General features: G+C 40.9%; 1 protein-coding gene across 19 annotated transcripts in view; it reads left to right on the top strand.

Annotated features, from left to right (window-relative positions):
* The window catches only part of LOC132396665 (microtubule-associated serine/threonine-protein kinase 4-like), a 398948-nt gene that overhangs the window by 273887 nt on the left and 107811 nt on the right, over positions 1–17250 (top strand). For all 19 annotated transcript variants that reach the window (XM_059974425.1, XM_059974427.1, XM_059974426.1 and 16 more), the window contains one exon: positions 7023–7111. In XM_059974425.1, coding sequence (XP_059830408.1) covers positions 7023–7111 — 89 coding nt within the window. The remainder of the gene's footprint in view (positions 1–7022; positions 7112–17250) is intronic.

A 17250-nucleotide genomic window follows, 5' to 3' on the forward strand; every position in this document is an offset into this window, starting at 1 on the left:
TGGTGCCTGGGTCAATGAAGCCACCGATGCAGTGGACTGATTCCTGTGGCTTATGTCATTAGTTAACATTCAGTTAAACTGGTTTGTTCAACTTGAATTACGCATAAGAGATTGGAAGTGCAAGCTGATAAATGATGCAAGGATGATCGTACAGTGTATCTTGGACTCTAATGAACAACTGAGTCCCCATTCCATCCTCTTGACCAATGGCATTTAAGAATTGTGAAAGATCAGGGGAACGTGGCACAGAAAGAAGGAAATAAGGAAGAGCTGGCTGAGCCATGTGACAGAAAGAATGGACAAGGGAATAGTAAGGAATGTTGGAAAGCTAAAAGTTTTCTTGTGTTGGTATGTAATTACTATTTTTAAGGGTCAACAATTAAAGGTGCTTCTACAGTATCTTGAGGGCAAGATTTTTTTGTTCAAAGATTGAGTAACAATGCATTTGGAATGTACTCCATAAAGTATAAAATGTAGAGGGTTCTGAAATTTTTCTTTTAAGACTGGAGTGGATAAGCCTGGATTCTTTGCCTTGGAGCAACAGAGTTTCAGAGAAGATTTGATGGAGGCAGGAAAAGGCCATCATTGGTTTAGATAGGGAAGATCAAGGAACAGAGTGTCATGGATTTAAAACAGTTTACAAAGTCAACATAAGGGATATCTTTTTGTACAAGAGGACAGATCTGGAGCTCCCTCACTATGGAGGACATAGAAGCAGAATTGGGTACTGCCTTGGAAAAGAATTAGGATTGGTAATTGAGAGAGGAAAAACGGTCAAAGTTTGGTGGCAAAGGGGTAGAGTGGAACTCATGGGTTGTCTTACTGGGAGCTGACATAGTCTTGAACTGCTGTAATGATTCAGGGTCAGCTAAAAATCAGTATTTGCTGACAAGACTATATGGGAGCTGCTGCTTATTGTTGCACCCCTTCAGACTGGAGCTCCCAAAACCTGAGAGAATGAAGTGTGAGGAAAGATTAAGTACTCTGTGGATTCGCTCCAGGAAAAGGTAGGCTTAAGAGGAAGAGTGGTTGCTGACATAGTCTGATGCTAAAGCACAGAAAAATTGTATTTATAAATTCAAAGCAGCAGAGAATTGTAGTTTGAGCATGTCTTTACTAAATGGATAGAATGTGGAAGTGATTTCTGCCTGGGCTGTTTGAACACTTAAAAGCTTAAATAAAAAATTAGAGACCTTTAATGAAGTTTATCTTTATTTGTCCCTCATACATTGAAACACAGTGAAATCTGTTGTTGGCATAAAATCAAATCAGTGGGTATTGTGCTGGGCAGCCTGCAAGTGTTGCCATGCTTCCTGTGCCAACACAGTATGCCCTCAACTCATAACACTATCCGTACATCTTCGGGATGCGGGAGGAAACTGGAGCACTTGGAGAACCTGTGCGGTAAAGGTGAGAACATAGAAACTCCTTACAGGGAACAGCGGGAATCAAACCTCTATCAGTGATTGCTGGCACTGTCAAGCAATGCACTAGCCGCTATGCTAACATGACGCCCCAAAAGTGGAGAGTTTGGAAGTTCTTTTTGGTAAATGGGATTCAGAATTATTCAAAATGCAGGAAGCAGTAGGTAACAAAAGGAAAAACTGTCACCGAAGTACTGTTTCATTGGTAATTCCAGTGTTCCCTTCAAGTTTTATAAATCAGGATTTAACTGATTATTTTCTGATACAGTGGATTCTGGTTAATTGGGCCATTGGTTAATCAGGACAGCTGCTTATTTGGGACAACTCATGAAGACCAATAACTAACCAGGCAAGTTGCCGGGGTTCTCTGTTTATTCAGGACACTACCACTTCATTGGGGCAGGAGACTGTTGCTGAACAGTTTCTAACTAGTGTTATTCATGTGCAGTCATGTGGCTGTTAGACACTACAGCATGCTTAGAGCGAATGGTTTTTAAGTAGCATTAGTTGTATGTGTTTGTGTTCAAAAAACAGATTTTTGTCACTGATATTTGGTGAGAAATAAGCAGTAGGACAATTCAGAACTGTTTTGCTCACTGCCGTTTCAAGCAATCAAGTCTGGAGATGTTGGAAACAGCTGGGAGTGAAAATGAAAGGATTTCACTACTTCATGTTAGGAACTATGAGGAATTTGAAGGAATCAACAATCGTCTTGAATGTTACAATGAAAATGAAGATTTTGAGGATGCAATCATCAAAAGCATTTTATGAAACCATTATCTGCACAAAGTGTTCACACTGATTATGTTAATTTACAGTCAATCTAAAGTACACAGCAGCATACACTGGATGAATTCCTCAGTCGATAACTATTGGGAACTAATACAGTTCTGTAATACAATACTATAGAACTGTAGTCGAATTGATAATGTCCTAATTTGTTCTGTATTTCATTTAACTACATGATTTGTTATGCAGTTTGTCTTTTTTTGAAATACTTTTTAAACTAATTCCATGAAACTTTCACTAATTGAGGTAGGTGCTTAATTGGGCCAACATTTACTGGTCCTGATTGTCCCAATTAACCGGAATCCATTTTGTATATAATTACTTGCTTAAATATTCTATGCACCTGGTTGTTGGTGGAAGATTGTAGTTAGTGTGGTTAGTCTGAATTAATCACGCAGTTCAGCACCACACCCCACAAAGTAGCTTATTACTGAATGAGGTAAATCATCTGCTTCACCAAATTTCCGATTAATCCTGCCTTATTAGTCACTACAATGTTACATTCATAGTTGATAAATAAGATAGCCTTGTATAGAATTTGTTTTCAGTATAAAAAGAAGGATTTTGCATTTCCATCAGTTAAACTTTACAAGTACATCTCAGCAAATGTCTACTATTAAATATTTCCCTTCAGTTTAACGTTTATATGACAGGGACAAAATTCACAGTATAGGTGTTTGGAACTGAATGCCATAAGCATTGGTTTGGTGATGTCAAATCTTCATTCTGTCCCTGTTACCTAGCAAACCATAAGGAGATTAAAAGCTTTCTCTGGCACTCGAACTGCTCTGTTTACACTGGCAGCGTACCAGTATCTTATAAATATGGAACTCATACTTGCTTAAACCGTGTAAACACTGTTGGTTTCAATAGCAACTTAAATGTCTGCATTGTGAAGCAATGAACCTTAGAGTTGTTTGCTGCCTCATCTAAACAGGGGAAGTTCATCTGTTCTTGATATTCATTCCATTTATTTTTGAAGTTGCTTCACAGGATTTTGAGCTTACATTTTACTTTATGTAGTTTTAAGTTCATCAATAATAAACAGATACATAACTAAACAGATACTGGTCTTAGTCAATAGCTTTAATGAATCATAGAATTAAAAACTATCCAACTAACTTGTCATCTAATAATAAAAAGAAAATTGAACAGTCTCTTTGGTTGAATTGTGACAGAATTTCTTCCCCATAAGAATGATTCCAGAAAACTGAGAGCAGCTAGAACAGAAATTACAAATATGACTCTGGCTGTCAACGATCTGTTGGCATAGAGGGCCACAAAGCTGCCCTCTGAAATGGCTGCTGATGAATAACACTCTCTGCAGTGTGAGCTTCTTCCCACTGTGCTGAGCAATACCCACTCTAGAAAATGCTTTGACAGTCAATTAAGCCAAACCTCCAGAGCAATGCTTCTGACATTTGCAAACATTGAAATGTAATCAGAAGCTGCTCAAATCTTGCCGTGCTGATAAAAAAAAAATCAAATTGTATAAATGTATTAGAAAAACGTCAGAAATCAAAATAATTTAGAAATGCAAATCTTATGAAGCTTGTTTTCTTGGACCTGTTAATTTCTTTTGAAATACATGGACCAGTTATTGCTGGGACACTATGGAACAACTTTAGCAAGAACTCCTTGGGAAGTTGACACTTCCATGTTTGTTATGAGTTGCTGTCAGCTTGGGTTATGACAAAAGGGGGTGGATGGAATTCGTGAACTCTCCAAGTGAAGATGCCATGGATTATGCTATGTGGCACCATCATCATGCTCACTGTAATTTTAGATCCAGCAGATCAAAACTGGGCATCCATGTGTCTGGAACCTGAGGCCGGATCAGACAGAAGCAAGAGATATCCTTTACTAAGGGGTGATTTTTTTAAATGGGCCAATTGTTTTTTTTAAGTCAATCGTCCAATTTTCTGATCACCCGTAGAAGATTCTGCATCAAAGAACGGAGGTAGTTATTTTCTTATCTGATTTTGCAAATCTTCTAAACTGGCAATTTGTTCAATTGCTTGGAGCTGTCAAAACAACTGGCAGTATCATCATCTTATTTATTTCCCCTCAGTTCAAAAAAGCAGCATTTTTTATGAAGTATTAATCTATTATCACTGTCATATCACATAAAAGCTGTTTTGCAACAGCAGTGCATGGAACATAGCACATAGAATAGTTAGGCACAGCACAGGCCCTTCGGACCATGGTGCTGTGCTAACATTTTAACCTACTCCAAGATCAGTCCAACCCTTCTCTCCCACATAGCCCATTTTTATATCATCCATGCACTAATCTGAGGGTCTTTTAAATGTCTCTAACGTATCTGCATTTACCCCACCCCTGGCAGTGCGTTCCACATACCCACCATTCCCACCACTGACATGCTCCCTATAGTTTAATCCAATCAATATTTAACAAAGATTTGATTCTGAGCTTTTGTGCAGTTGAGTGTAGAGTGAGCTCATCATTGTGGATCTGTTTTTCCAGCTGGACAGGAGTACAAGTGGATGTTGAATAAGGTATTGTTTTAAGTCTGAGGATGACCTGTTAGTCAACCGGGCTATAGAGTCACCAGTCCTATTCAAGGGGTAAACGTTCCTGTTGACTTTGCCAATTCTTGTGTGTTCAGTCACTGGTTTCTGATTCTTTTTCAGGGTGTAACTATTCCCCAACAGGCAATTCTTTCTAGCTGGAAGGTGGTTTCTGTTACTAGTGGGAGCAGCTTTTAATGTTGAATATAACTGGCTCTGTTGTGTACAAATTATTTTCGCTTCTTCGTCATCAGTCTTCAGTTTAGTGTTCATCTGTTTTATACTGATTGCCTTATGGAAAATCTTCACTCACATTTTTCCCGATGCACCACTTTCTCAGCTGAGTGAACCAGCTGATCCATGTCTGAACTTTGAAATACTGCAATTTCCGTTCTCATTATGTTGTTTTATTTCAACATGAACATTTGCCAACCATTCACCAAACATGCTTTTCCTTCGGCTGTCTCCTTGATAGCTCCTCAAAGACTGGAACCGTGATTGTTAATTCCTTGAGCAAGAACAGTCTAGGGATAATTAAGAATGTGGTTTGGGGCTGTGACGTAACAACAAGGATTTTGCAGCCTTAGCAAAATGATACTATTTGCCACTATCTTAGGAGAAAGCTGCTGTCCAACATTTAGTGAACTCTTTGGAACTGAGTTCCCTTTTGCAACATTGGTTGTTGTTAGGCATTATTTCAAAGAAATGGCTAGCATCCAGTCATGTAAAGCAATTCTAATGAAGACCGAATCAGGAAGGAAAAACACTGTTCTAGATGTTATTTTAAGCTTTATGCTTTTTAAGCTTTCAGTACAGATGAATGTCATTATGTTTATATGATTATATTTTATATCTATGTGAGCAAATTTCAAAGTGCTGAATTTTTAGGTATGGGGGTTTGTTAAGCAGTATTTATTAAGTGTGGGATCTTCAGTGGTTTCCCTGCAAGACCAGTTTCGTTAAGAACTACAGTTTTCAATGATTCAGTTGATTTATCTTGATTATGGTGGAAGAACGCTGAACTGTGTCAGCTGTTTCATGATTTCCATTGTAATGCACTTAAGCGTGGAAATCCAAAAATACCGGTTTTCTAAACATGAGATTCTGCAGATGCTGTAAATCTGGAGCAGCACACGTAAAGTGCTGGAAGAACTCAGCAGGCCAGGCTGCATCTGTGGAGAGAAATAAACAGTTGGTGTTGTGGGTAGCTAGCCTTTGTCAGGACTAGAAAGAGGCAAAAATCAGAATAGGAAGATGGAGGGAGGAAGAGGAGTACAAGCTGGCAGGTGATCGGTGAGACCAGAAGAGGGGACATGAACTAAGTAGCTGGGAAGGGATAGGTGGAAGAGGTAAAGGGCTGAAAAAGAAGGAATCTGATGGGAGAGGACAGTGTGCCTCTGAAGAAAGGGAAGGAGGAGGGGAACCAGAGGAAGGTGATGGGTAGCTGAGGAGAAGAGAAGGGGTGAGAGGGTTACCAGAATTGGGAATGGAAAAAGAAAGAAAAGTGGGAGAGAGATGGAATTACCAGAAGTTAGAGAAATCAATGTTCATGCCGCTCAGACTTCTGAAATGGAATCTGAGATTTTGCTCCTCCAAGCTGAATTGGCCTTATGGCAGTGGGGGAGCCAAGGGCAGAATCCTTGGTGCACAAGTCAAACCAGTTATGCACCAGTGGCATTGTAATCAGTTTACCATTTGCGCTCACTGTGCATTCTGCAAACATGGTGGTAGTCAAAGAGCAAAAATACTGTACTAGATGCTGAAAATACTCATGTCAGGGAGAATATATGGATGGAGAATAGTACTTTGGATATAATACAAAATGTAATAAGCCCATTTTCTGTAATGCAATGCTTTGAATTCAGGTTCATTCATTCATGTTTCCACATAATTCAAAGGGAAACTTGATTTTAACTGTTTCAAGAAGATTAGACCACCCCAGAGCAGCAGTTGAGCAAATTTGAATTAATTGTCTCTTCCGTGCTCAAGGAAACTGTCGAACTGTCTAATTCTATTACATTATTATAAGAAACATTTAGCTTTGCATTCTCTAGATAAGTTGTTCCCAACCTGGGGTCCATGGGCCCCTTAGTTAGTGGTACGGTTCCACGGCATTAAAAAGGTTGGAAAGGCCTGCTCTAGATCCTAAACAGGAAAGATAGTAAGTTGGTTTTGATTAGTTTTATTCAGTTTTCCATGTAACTAATATGTATGAAATCTAGTAAATGTTATATAATTTTCATAAGTGTTATATAATTTGTTAACCTCTTAATTTCAGTTGCCGCACTAACAACAGGAAAAGTCTGATAGGAAGCAGTCAGTCGACAGCCCTTCCTCGTCCTCACTCACCTCTCCCTACTCATTCAGGTAAGGCATTACTGTTCTTGGTCAGCTTTCACTAGGCTTAAATTAGTGCATTGCGTTAACAAATGCATCTAGTATGCTTCAAAATGCAGACTTCACATTGTATTCCTGTTGTTTTGAACAACTTGTCCATTAATGCAGAATCTGTCCATTAAGCAGATGATAACAGGATAATGCATAACATTTGAAGCAAGCATGGAAAGCTAGAATAGTTTTTAGGCTATTGATATTTTATGGGAATAGACTGAATACCTCCATAACTTGCTGTTTCAGAAATCTAGATTACTGCATTGTTCAAGATTAAAATGTCATAAATATGTCCTTATCATTTTGGAATTATTTGTCTTTTTTATCATTTTGGATTTTTATTATCATTTTATAGTTTTTGTCATTTTATAATAACACTTTATAACACTTTGTTATAATTTTGGAATTATAATTATTTTGGAACTATTATCATTGGCAGCTTTATTCTGATCACCATGATTCCTGCATATCCATTTCATAAAATGTTCATTTTGCTCGTCTTTTAATTTTTGAGGTATTATCCTTGCCTTGATGGTGTTATTCTGATGAGGCAGAGCCTCATTAGCTGGGATGAGATGGTAAACAGAAGACCATCTGTCCCTTTTATTTAATTTAAGTGATTCCACTGGCATTACTCCTCGTGTTCTCTGGTCAGCATTTATCCTTCAACAGTCTATTAAAGCAGGTCACCTGGTTATTGATTTGGTTGCTTTTTGTGGGATCTTGGTGTGAATTAAATCTTTGTCACTTTCCCAACTCTTCAGAAAGACATTACATGGCACAATTTGGTAATTCCTTCTGTTGAGAAAGATGCTATTGAAATACAAGTGTATTTCATCTTGAGCTTTTTTGTTAAGTTGAAAAATATGTTCCATAGAAGACTCAGTTTTAAACTGGTCATACGTTTTCAGCAGTATTTATTCACAATATCCTAATCTATTGCCAGGTTATGGGTTCCACTTAAAACAGTTTTAAATCAGACCTGCATGTCAAAAGTTGTTTTGAATATATTGTTTCATCATTTGTACATTTTGTAAACTGCAAAATTACATTCAAATGTGCTAAATAAACTGAAATGAAACCTAGACCTTTTGTCTTTCATTAATTACCGATGTTTGTGTGCTTTGTACAATGGGTTTTTATGTTCATTTTTGAGATTTGGGTTGTTGGCATTGCCTGCGGTTATCACCCACACTTATTTGCTCTGGGGAAGATAGTGATGAGTCTCTTCATTAGCTGCCGTCCTCCTGGTGAAGATGTGTGTACGGCGATGCTGGCAGTGAGCTCAGCAATTGGATCCAGCTTATATTTTCAGGTCAGAATGGTCCTTGATTTGGATGGGTACCTGCAGATGGTACTGTTTTGGTAAATGTTTTAAGCTGAAGATAATGCCCTGCAAACAAAATGGATATATTGTCTTTATGTCAGTGACCCCGGGAACGTCCATTCCAAAGATGAGATTGTGCTGGAGAGAGTGCAGAGGAAAGCAGCCTAGATTGGAGCTCTTCATTCATAAGGAGCAATTAGATAAACTGTGTTTGTTTGTCATGCAGCGAAGCAGGCTCTGTCAGGTTGCAAGATCATGGAAAAGCAGGTCATCAGAGTCTTACTCAACATTTTAGCATTAGCTTATTCCTCACTGTCATCAGATTTCTGAACGTTCAGTGAAGCCATGACCACCACCTTGCTGTTCCTCTTTCACACTATTTGTTTATTTGTTTATCGACTCTGATAGTAATTCACTGTGCCATTGCCACAAAGTAACAAGTTTCACCACATGTGACAGTGATAATAAGCCTGATTCTGAATCAGTGTCAAAAACAAGAGGGTACAGGTTCAAGGCGAGAGAGAGAAAAGAGCGCCACAGTCAAGTTGCGGTTAGCACGATACCGTTACAGCTCGTGGCGTTCCGGAGTTCAGCTTTAGCTCCATTTAGCAAGGGGTGTGAGCATGGGCTTTCTCCGGGAGCTCCAGTTTCCTCCCACAGTCCAAAGACCTAGCAGGTAGGGTAATTGATCATTATAAGTTGTCCTTTGATTAGGTTGGGGTTGATTGGGGTTGTCAGGTTTGAAAAACTGGGAGGTTCTACTCCACCCTGCATCACTGAATAAATAAAATGTAGATTGGCCAGGGGATTTATCTCTGCTCAGCTTCACCTATTGCCTCAGAACACTGGATGTTTTGTATTTATTACACAATGGAGGCCCCTGTCTTTAATTGCTCCTTTTGAATTGGTTATTGCAATCTTTTGAAGAGTATGGATCTTGTTTTCACTCCGGTTGCAAGTTTCATAAATAAGACAAAACCTATTGCTGTCACAGAGGATGCATTGTTATTGAGAGGTAATGACAGAGGGATTAAGCAGGTGGAGGTTGGGTCGATTGATAGTAATCCAACGCTATTTGTTTTTCACGGTGATGATGAAACTGTTTCACATTGTTTCAGCAGATGATTTGGAAACTATCTGAATACCGTCTGGGAAGACTTTTGAAATATAAATTATGTATGGCTCCCATTATGACATAGGTGCTTCAGGCAATCAATAGCTAAACTACTCAGTTGCAGGTGGTTAATCTTCACTTCATGGTGGATTACGTTATCTCTGGGTATGGCAGAAAAATTGCATTTAGCTTGTGTACTCTGGAATTGAGGAAGTAGAATTCGTTCCTACTCTTGGTTCCTATTCAACATCAGTAACTTCCTTTATTTCTTTCATGTTTAAATACACCCCAGAGCCTTTATAGAGTTTACGGAATTTCAAATCTACTGGAATATTTTAATATATTCCAGAAACAGGGAAATGGAAACCTATACCTTGGGCAAGCTGCAAACCTCCAGGTCAGCATGTGGTGGAGTTGAAAGGGTAGAAAAGATAAGAAAAGACATAGTGCAACAGAAGAGGGATTGTAGCAGAAGGTATAGACATAAAATTAAATGTACAAAGAGAGAGGGAAAAAAAAATACCGAGGTAGTGTTCATGGGTTCATTGTCCGTTCAGAAGTCTGACGGTGGAGGGGGAAAAAGCTGTTCCTGGAATGTTGTGTATGTGGCTTCAGGCTCTTGTACTACCATCTTGATGGTAGCAGTGAGAAGAAGGCATAAAATGTTTGTCCTTCATGATGGATACTGCCTTTTCGAGGTATTGCCCTTTGAAGGTATCCTAGATGTTGTGGAGGCTAGTGCCTGTGATGGAGCCGACTGAGTTTATAACTCTCTGCACTCTTTTCCGATCTTTTGCATGGGCCTCTCCATAAGGTAATGCAACCTGTTAGACTGCTCCCCACAGTACATCTGTAGAAATTTGCAAGTGTCTTTGGTGACATACTAAATACCTCAAACTCTGAATGAACTATAGTCACTGTTGTGCCTTCTTTGTGATTGCATCAATATGTTGATCCAGGATAGATCCTCAAAGATGTTGATACTTAGGAGCTTGAAACTGCTCACTCTTTCCACTGTGTTCCCTCGACTTCCTTTTCCAGAAGTTCGTAATCAATTCCTTCATCTTGCTGACACTGAGCGCAAGGTTGCTGCTGCGACACCAGTCAATGAGCTGATCTATCTTGCTCTTGTCTGTCTCCTTGGCACAAGTTTTCAGAGCCCTACTAGATACACCATCAGGCCCTGATGCCTTGCAAGGGTTCACCCTCTTGAAAAATGTTCTGACATCGGCCTCCAAGGCAGAGGTCACAAGGTCAGAAGACGCTGCAAATATTTTCGCAGGTGTTGTTTTATTTTTCCTTTCAAAGCACGTATAAAAGGATTGAGCTCATCTGGGAGCGAAGTATCACATTCATTCATAATGTTAGGTTTTGCTTTGTAGGAAGTAATAGCCTGCCAGAGCTGACTGGCATTAGATTCAGACTCTAAACCTGAATCTGAATTGTATTTTCACCGTTAACGTGGCCTTCCATATGACACAGCTGAACTGCTTGTACTGTTCTAAATCACCGGTCTTGAATGTCACAGATCAACTGCTCAACAGACTGCAAATCTTCTGGTTCATCCACAGTTTTTGGTTTTGGTATGGTGGCTGAATCCACAGTCTGAGGAGACAGTTATAGAACCCTTGTCTTTAGACCCCTAATCTTGATATAGGTTTATTTTAGAAATTTGAAGATGATCTACAATCTGGCACCATGGTATAGAAAGTAGGGTTAGGTTGAATGGATGGTAAATGGTGATGCATAGATGCCAGCAGATCTTTGTGGGACCGCTAGCAGAGGACCAGCCTGAGTTTGGGCTGTAAATGTTCTTTGATAGAGAACTCATGCTGATCCCAACTAGTCTTCACGAAGCACCTGCTCGTGATGTAGAAATATTTCAGCAGATGGAAAAGTGCATTAAATGAGCATTAAGTTGCAAGCTAATATGTGTTTCTACTCCCAATTCCACTATTCTGTAAGACCTCTGGACAACAGCACCAGCTTTACATCATTAATGTGCTCAAAGATATCTCATCTATGCATGCTGTGATCACGATGCTCATGAAAGCCTGCGGGTGGGCTGTGGGCTCGGTGTGGAACTTGAGAAAGAAGAGCTGAGGTCAATGATTAGGGTTGGGGGAAGTCTTGGGTTGAGACCTGAAAGGGTGGTCAGGATCAGATTGGTAGGATGGAGGGAATTGCTGGTCAAGGTTTTGATCCAACAGGAGATGTGAAGTGGGAGCCACTGAGGGAAAGCTTTAGATAGATAGATACTTTATTCATCCCCAAGGGGAAATTCAACATTTTTCCAGTGTCCCATACACTTATTGTAGCAAAACTAATTACATAAAGTATTTAACTCAGTAAAAATATGCATCTAAAATCACCCTCCCAAAAAGCATTAATAAATAGCTTTTAAAAAGTTCTTAAATAGTTTACTAAAGTGCATTGAGTGGTAACTTAAGCTCAGTCCTAACCCCGGCACTTTAACATGTCTTGCCCCTGGTGGTCGAATTGTAGAGCCGAATGGCGTTGGGGAGTAATGATCTCTTCATCCTGTCTGAGGAGCATTGCATTGACAGCAACCTGCCGCTGAAGCTGCTTCTCTGTCTCTGGATGGTGCTGTGCAGAGGATGTTCAGGGTTTTCCATGATTGACCGTAGCCTACTCAGCGCCCTCCTCTCTGCCACCGATGTCATACTCTCCAGTTCTGTGCCCACGACAGAGCCCGCTTTCCTTACCAGCTTATTAAGACGTGAGGCGTCCCTCTTCTTAATGCTGCCTCCCCAGCACGCCACCACAAAGAAGAGGGCGCTGTCCACAACTGACCGATAGAACATCTTCAGCATCTCACTACAAACATTGAATGACGCCAGCCTTCTGAGGAAGTACAGTCGACTCTGTGCTTTCCTGCACAGGGCATCTGTGTTGGCAGTCCAGTCTAGCTTCTCGTCTAACTGCACTCCCAGATACTTGTAGGTCTTAACCTGCTCCACACATTCTCCATTAATGATCACTGATTAATGATCACTTTGAAGGAACTGTAGAATTGCTGGAAACTGGACCATTGCAAGGCTTGCTTGGGTCAGTCTGTCTGAGGGTAAGCAGGTCTCTAGATTTGGCTTCTGCTTGAGCCACACTACCCAGGCGTACGCTTTTGGAAATGAAGAGCCCATATTTAGATAAACCAGAAGGAAAATAAGTCTTTGTGATCCTGTGGTAAGTCTGCAAATTTACCCAAGGATTCTGGTGAGCAGCAAGCTATACATTTCAAATCTAAGGGAGGTAATTTACTGCAGAAAACATTCAGTGCTTAAAGAATAGGAAGAATTAACTCAGGCCAGGTCTGGTTGTGTGTGGATGAATGTGCGTGTGTGCACTCAGTGCGTGCTGACTGAAAAGAATATCAGATTTGGCTGCGATAAATATTGACAAATACTTTTTGGCTAGTCTCTATCTATTATAAAATCAGAGTCAGGTTTATTATCACTATCATATGTAATGAAAAATGCTGTTCTGTGCAATGGTACGGTGCAATACATATGCTCTAAATTATAATGAGAAATGTATATTATATATACGGTATATAAATAGATGTCTACATATACAGGAGGTGCAAACACAGACTAAAAGAGAGGGAGTGTTGATGGGTTTATTGTCCATTTAAAATTCTGATGGGAGAGGGGAAGAAGCTGATTTTAAAACATTGAGTGTGTGTTTTCAGGCTCCTGTACCTCTTCTGTGAAGGTAGTATTGAGAAGAGGGCATGTACTAGGTGGTGGGGTCCTTAATGATGGATGCTGCCTTTTTGAGACATCACTTTCCCTTGACGCTGGTAAGTTTTATGCCTATTATGGAGCTGACTGAATTTGCAACCTTCAGCAATGTCCGATCCTGTGAATGATTCCTCCATACCAGACAGTGATGTAACCGGTTACAGTAGCAACTTGGGTGCAATATACGACCATGAGACCATAAGATTATAGGAGCAGAATTAGGCCCTTTTGGCCCATTGTCTGCTCTGCCATTTCATTGCATTCTGATCCATTTTCCTCAGCCTGAATCTCCTTCTTTCCCCCCATATTTCTTCACATCCCGACTTATCAAGAATCTATCAACTGCTGCCTTAAATATACTCAATGACTTGGCCTGTGGCAGTGAATTCCACAGAGTCACCACGTTTTGAATAAAGTTCTAAAATGACACCCACTATTCTGAGGCTGTGTTCTCTGGTCCTAGACTTCTCCCACCAAAGGAACCATCCTCTCCACATCTACTCTATCAAGGTCCTTCAACATTCGATAGGCTTCAATGAGGTCACTCCTCATTCTTCAGAATTCCAGTGAGAACAGGCCCAGAGCCATCAAATGCTCTTCATATGACAAGCCTTTCAATCCTGGAATCAATTTCATGAACCACCTTTGAACCCTGAGAAAGGGGCACAAAACTTCTCACAATGCTCTAAGTGTGGCCTCTTCAATGCTTTATAAAGCCTCAACATTACATCCTTGCTTTTATATTCTAGTCCTCTTCAAATAAACGCTAACATCGCATTTGTCTTCCTCACCACAAACACAGCCTGCAAGTGAACTTTTAGGGAATCCTGCACGAGGTCTCCCAAATCCCTCTGCACCTCAGATTTTTGAATTTTCTCTCCTTTTAGAAAACAGTCAACCCTTTCAGTTCTTCAACCAAAGTGCGTGACCATACGTTTCTTGGCACTATACCCCATCTGCCATTTCTTTGCTTATTACCCGAATCCGTCCCAAGTCCTTCTGTAGCCTCTGTACTTCCTTAAAACTGCATGTCCCTCCACCTACCTTTGTATCACCTGTAAACTAAGGGTTCAAACCTTGCTTTCCATTTTAAAACCAATATATGAGCAAGGGAGATTAATCGAGATGGTCATGATGAGACTCGGAGGGCTGAAGGGCATGTTTCTATGGGGACATGAGACTGCAGAGGCTTGCATCTGGAATAATAAACAACTTCTGGAGGAATTTGTTGGGTTAAGCAGCATCAGTGGAGGCATAGGAATGGTTGATGTTTCAGGTTGTGACCCTATATCGTTAACGATGGTGTAGAGGGAAGGTAGCCACTAAAAAGATGTAAGATGGAGGGTGAGACAGAGGCTGGTAAGTGATGGGTGGAACTAGCTGAGGTGGAGTGTTATTGGAAGATCAAGTCGGGAGTGGGAGTTTAGAGATGAAGGCTAGTGAGTGGTTGTGGAAAACAATGGACAGATGGAGTCAGCTGGAGGGAGGCGAGCGGAAGCAGAGGCAGGCTGGAAGGGAACAGGTAAAATCAGATAAGGAAGGTTTTTATGGGAAGTGAGTGATGGGATAGGGAGAGTCAGCCTGGGGAAAGGAAACCCAGGTGGATAGGTATGTGCGTGACAGGCAGATGGAAATAGAAAAGGTGAACAAGTAGACTTAGAAAACCTCAGGGGGCCAGTAAGAATAGGAAGTGAACACAAGGGAAATGTGTTACCTGAAACTGGATAATTCAGTGTTGATACCATTGGGCTGTGGGCAGCCCTGCTGTTCTTCTGGTAGGTGTTTGGCCCCACCATGGTAGCGGAGATTGGTGCAGGAATGGGAAAGGGTCTTGAAGTGACATACAACTGAAATCTACAAGGTGGCTGTGGTAGACAGAGCACAGGTGCTCTGCAAGGTCACCTAGTCTACATTTAGCCTCAGTGAAGTGAATGCTATAGACGAGGCTGCAGGTTGTGCAAATGAAACTGTGTCTCATCTGGCCCTTTTCTATTTTGTCCCACACTATGATCACAGCTCTGGTCTGACAACACCCTTCTAAACTAAATACTTCCACCCCAAAGAGGACAAAAAAGTGAACCTTGCAGACGCTGAACTTTCCTTGTTTGGTAAATCTTTGAATGTGAAAGGGACAAAGTAAAGATTTGATTTGAAAGAGGTGTCAAAAGCTGGGGAGGGTAGCAACATTAAGTTAACAGTCTGGATCGGCTCTTAAAAAAATACAATAAATTTCTTGACACCATTTGGACTCTGGAGGTGGAAGAGCAGATTTTCCTGACAGTTCGGTGCTACTCCTATTAAATACATAAACGCACTTTTTGTTCCCTTTTATGATAGATTACATTTTACAGTGAATCTGGGTTTAAATGGGGCATGAAATATACTGGCACACTGAACCACAGTTCCAGCTGCAAATCTGCCTGTATTCCTGAGCTCTGGTATTCCATATCTCAATCCCAACTCCAGGCACACCCCCAGTCTGCAGTCTGGACCCTGACCCTGGACGTGCTTTGAACCCCATACCTCACTTGCAATTCAAACGCTGGCTTACGTGTCTGAACTAATAAGTGAGCTAAACAGAGGACCTGCAAGATGCCTGAGCGGTCAGTTGCTGGGTTATAGCAGCTTGTACTATACCGGAGCAACACAAAATGCTGAGAAGCTCAGCAGGTCAGGCAGCATCTATGGAGAGGAATAAGCAGCTGGTATCCTTGTCAGAGAGACGTTTCAGGAGTCAAATGGAAGGGGGGGAGTTGCCAGAATAAGGAGGCGGGGGGAAGAGGAAGGAGGGTGATGGGGAGAGCAGCTGAGGGGGAAGGTAGGAGCGGAGGGGAGGGAGATGAAATAAGCTGGGAGGTGCAAAAGGTGAAGGGCTAAAGGTGAACAAGTCTGATTGGAGAGGAGAGTGGACTGTGGGAGACCAGGAAGGGGGAGGGCACCAGAGAGAGGTGATGAGCAGTTAAGGAGAAAAGAAGGGTTAAGGAGGAGCCAGAATGGGGATTCGAAAAAGAGAGAAGGGAAGAAGAGGAAGAAATGACTGGATGTTAGAGGAATCAAAGTTCTTCCATCAGGTTGAAGACGACCAAGACAACATGGGGCGTGTTGTTCCTCCAGCCTGTGTGTTGCCTCATCGCGGCACGAGGGGAGGCTCTGGACTCTCTTGTTGGAATGGGAAGTCGATCTGAAATGGGTGGCCACAGATTCTGCCTTTTGTAGTAGATGGAGTGAAGGTACTTGATGAAATGCCCCCACCCCCCCAATCTCTCTCGTTTCAGTGTGAGATAGCAGTCTTAATAATTACAGCATTAGTATTAATTCTGAGATAGAATTAAGAGGTTACTTGGGGAAAGTCACCAGCTCCTGATGGGAACTGCACTTGATTGAATTTTGACTGGACTTTAAAAATTCCCTGTAGATATGCAAATCATGTCAGTAAACTGACAGGCAACCAACTTCTGACCTTTGTTCAGGAGATGAGATGACTAATCACAGATCACTTAGTTTAAAATTGGTTGTCACTTAGAATTTTGAGTTCAAATTTGTTAGCATCTGAAGAAGAATGAGATAATTATGGCAGACAGGCGTGGATTTGTTGAAGTCTCTTTGACAGCTATATCCATCGTTCATTTTATATACTTGTGACAGTGACTTGCGAAGAATATGCAATAAATGATTTATAGTTTAAGTTGCACATGAATCTACATAATGGTTTTCAGTACATGTTCCATAAGGTACCTTGCAGGGGCTTGTAATCCAGACCTTGTACTTGCAAGGAGAAAAGGTTAGTTAACACACATAAAACAGAATAGATGGGTAATACGCATTCCTTCGTTGTTAAGAGTGATTGAAGGTTATCTCTGCAGGTATTCAATACAGTATAACATTTTGATACATGCTGGAATGTTTATCAGAA

This window comes from Hypanus sabinus, chromosome 7, assembly GCF_030144855.1.
Source record: "Hypanus sabinus isolate sHypSab1 chromosome 7, sHypSab1.hap1, whole genome shotgun sequence".
NCBI lineage: Eukaryota > Metazoa > Chordata > Chondrichthyes > Myliobatiformes > Dasyatidae > Hypanus > Hypanus sabinus.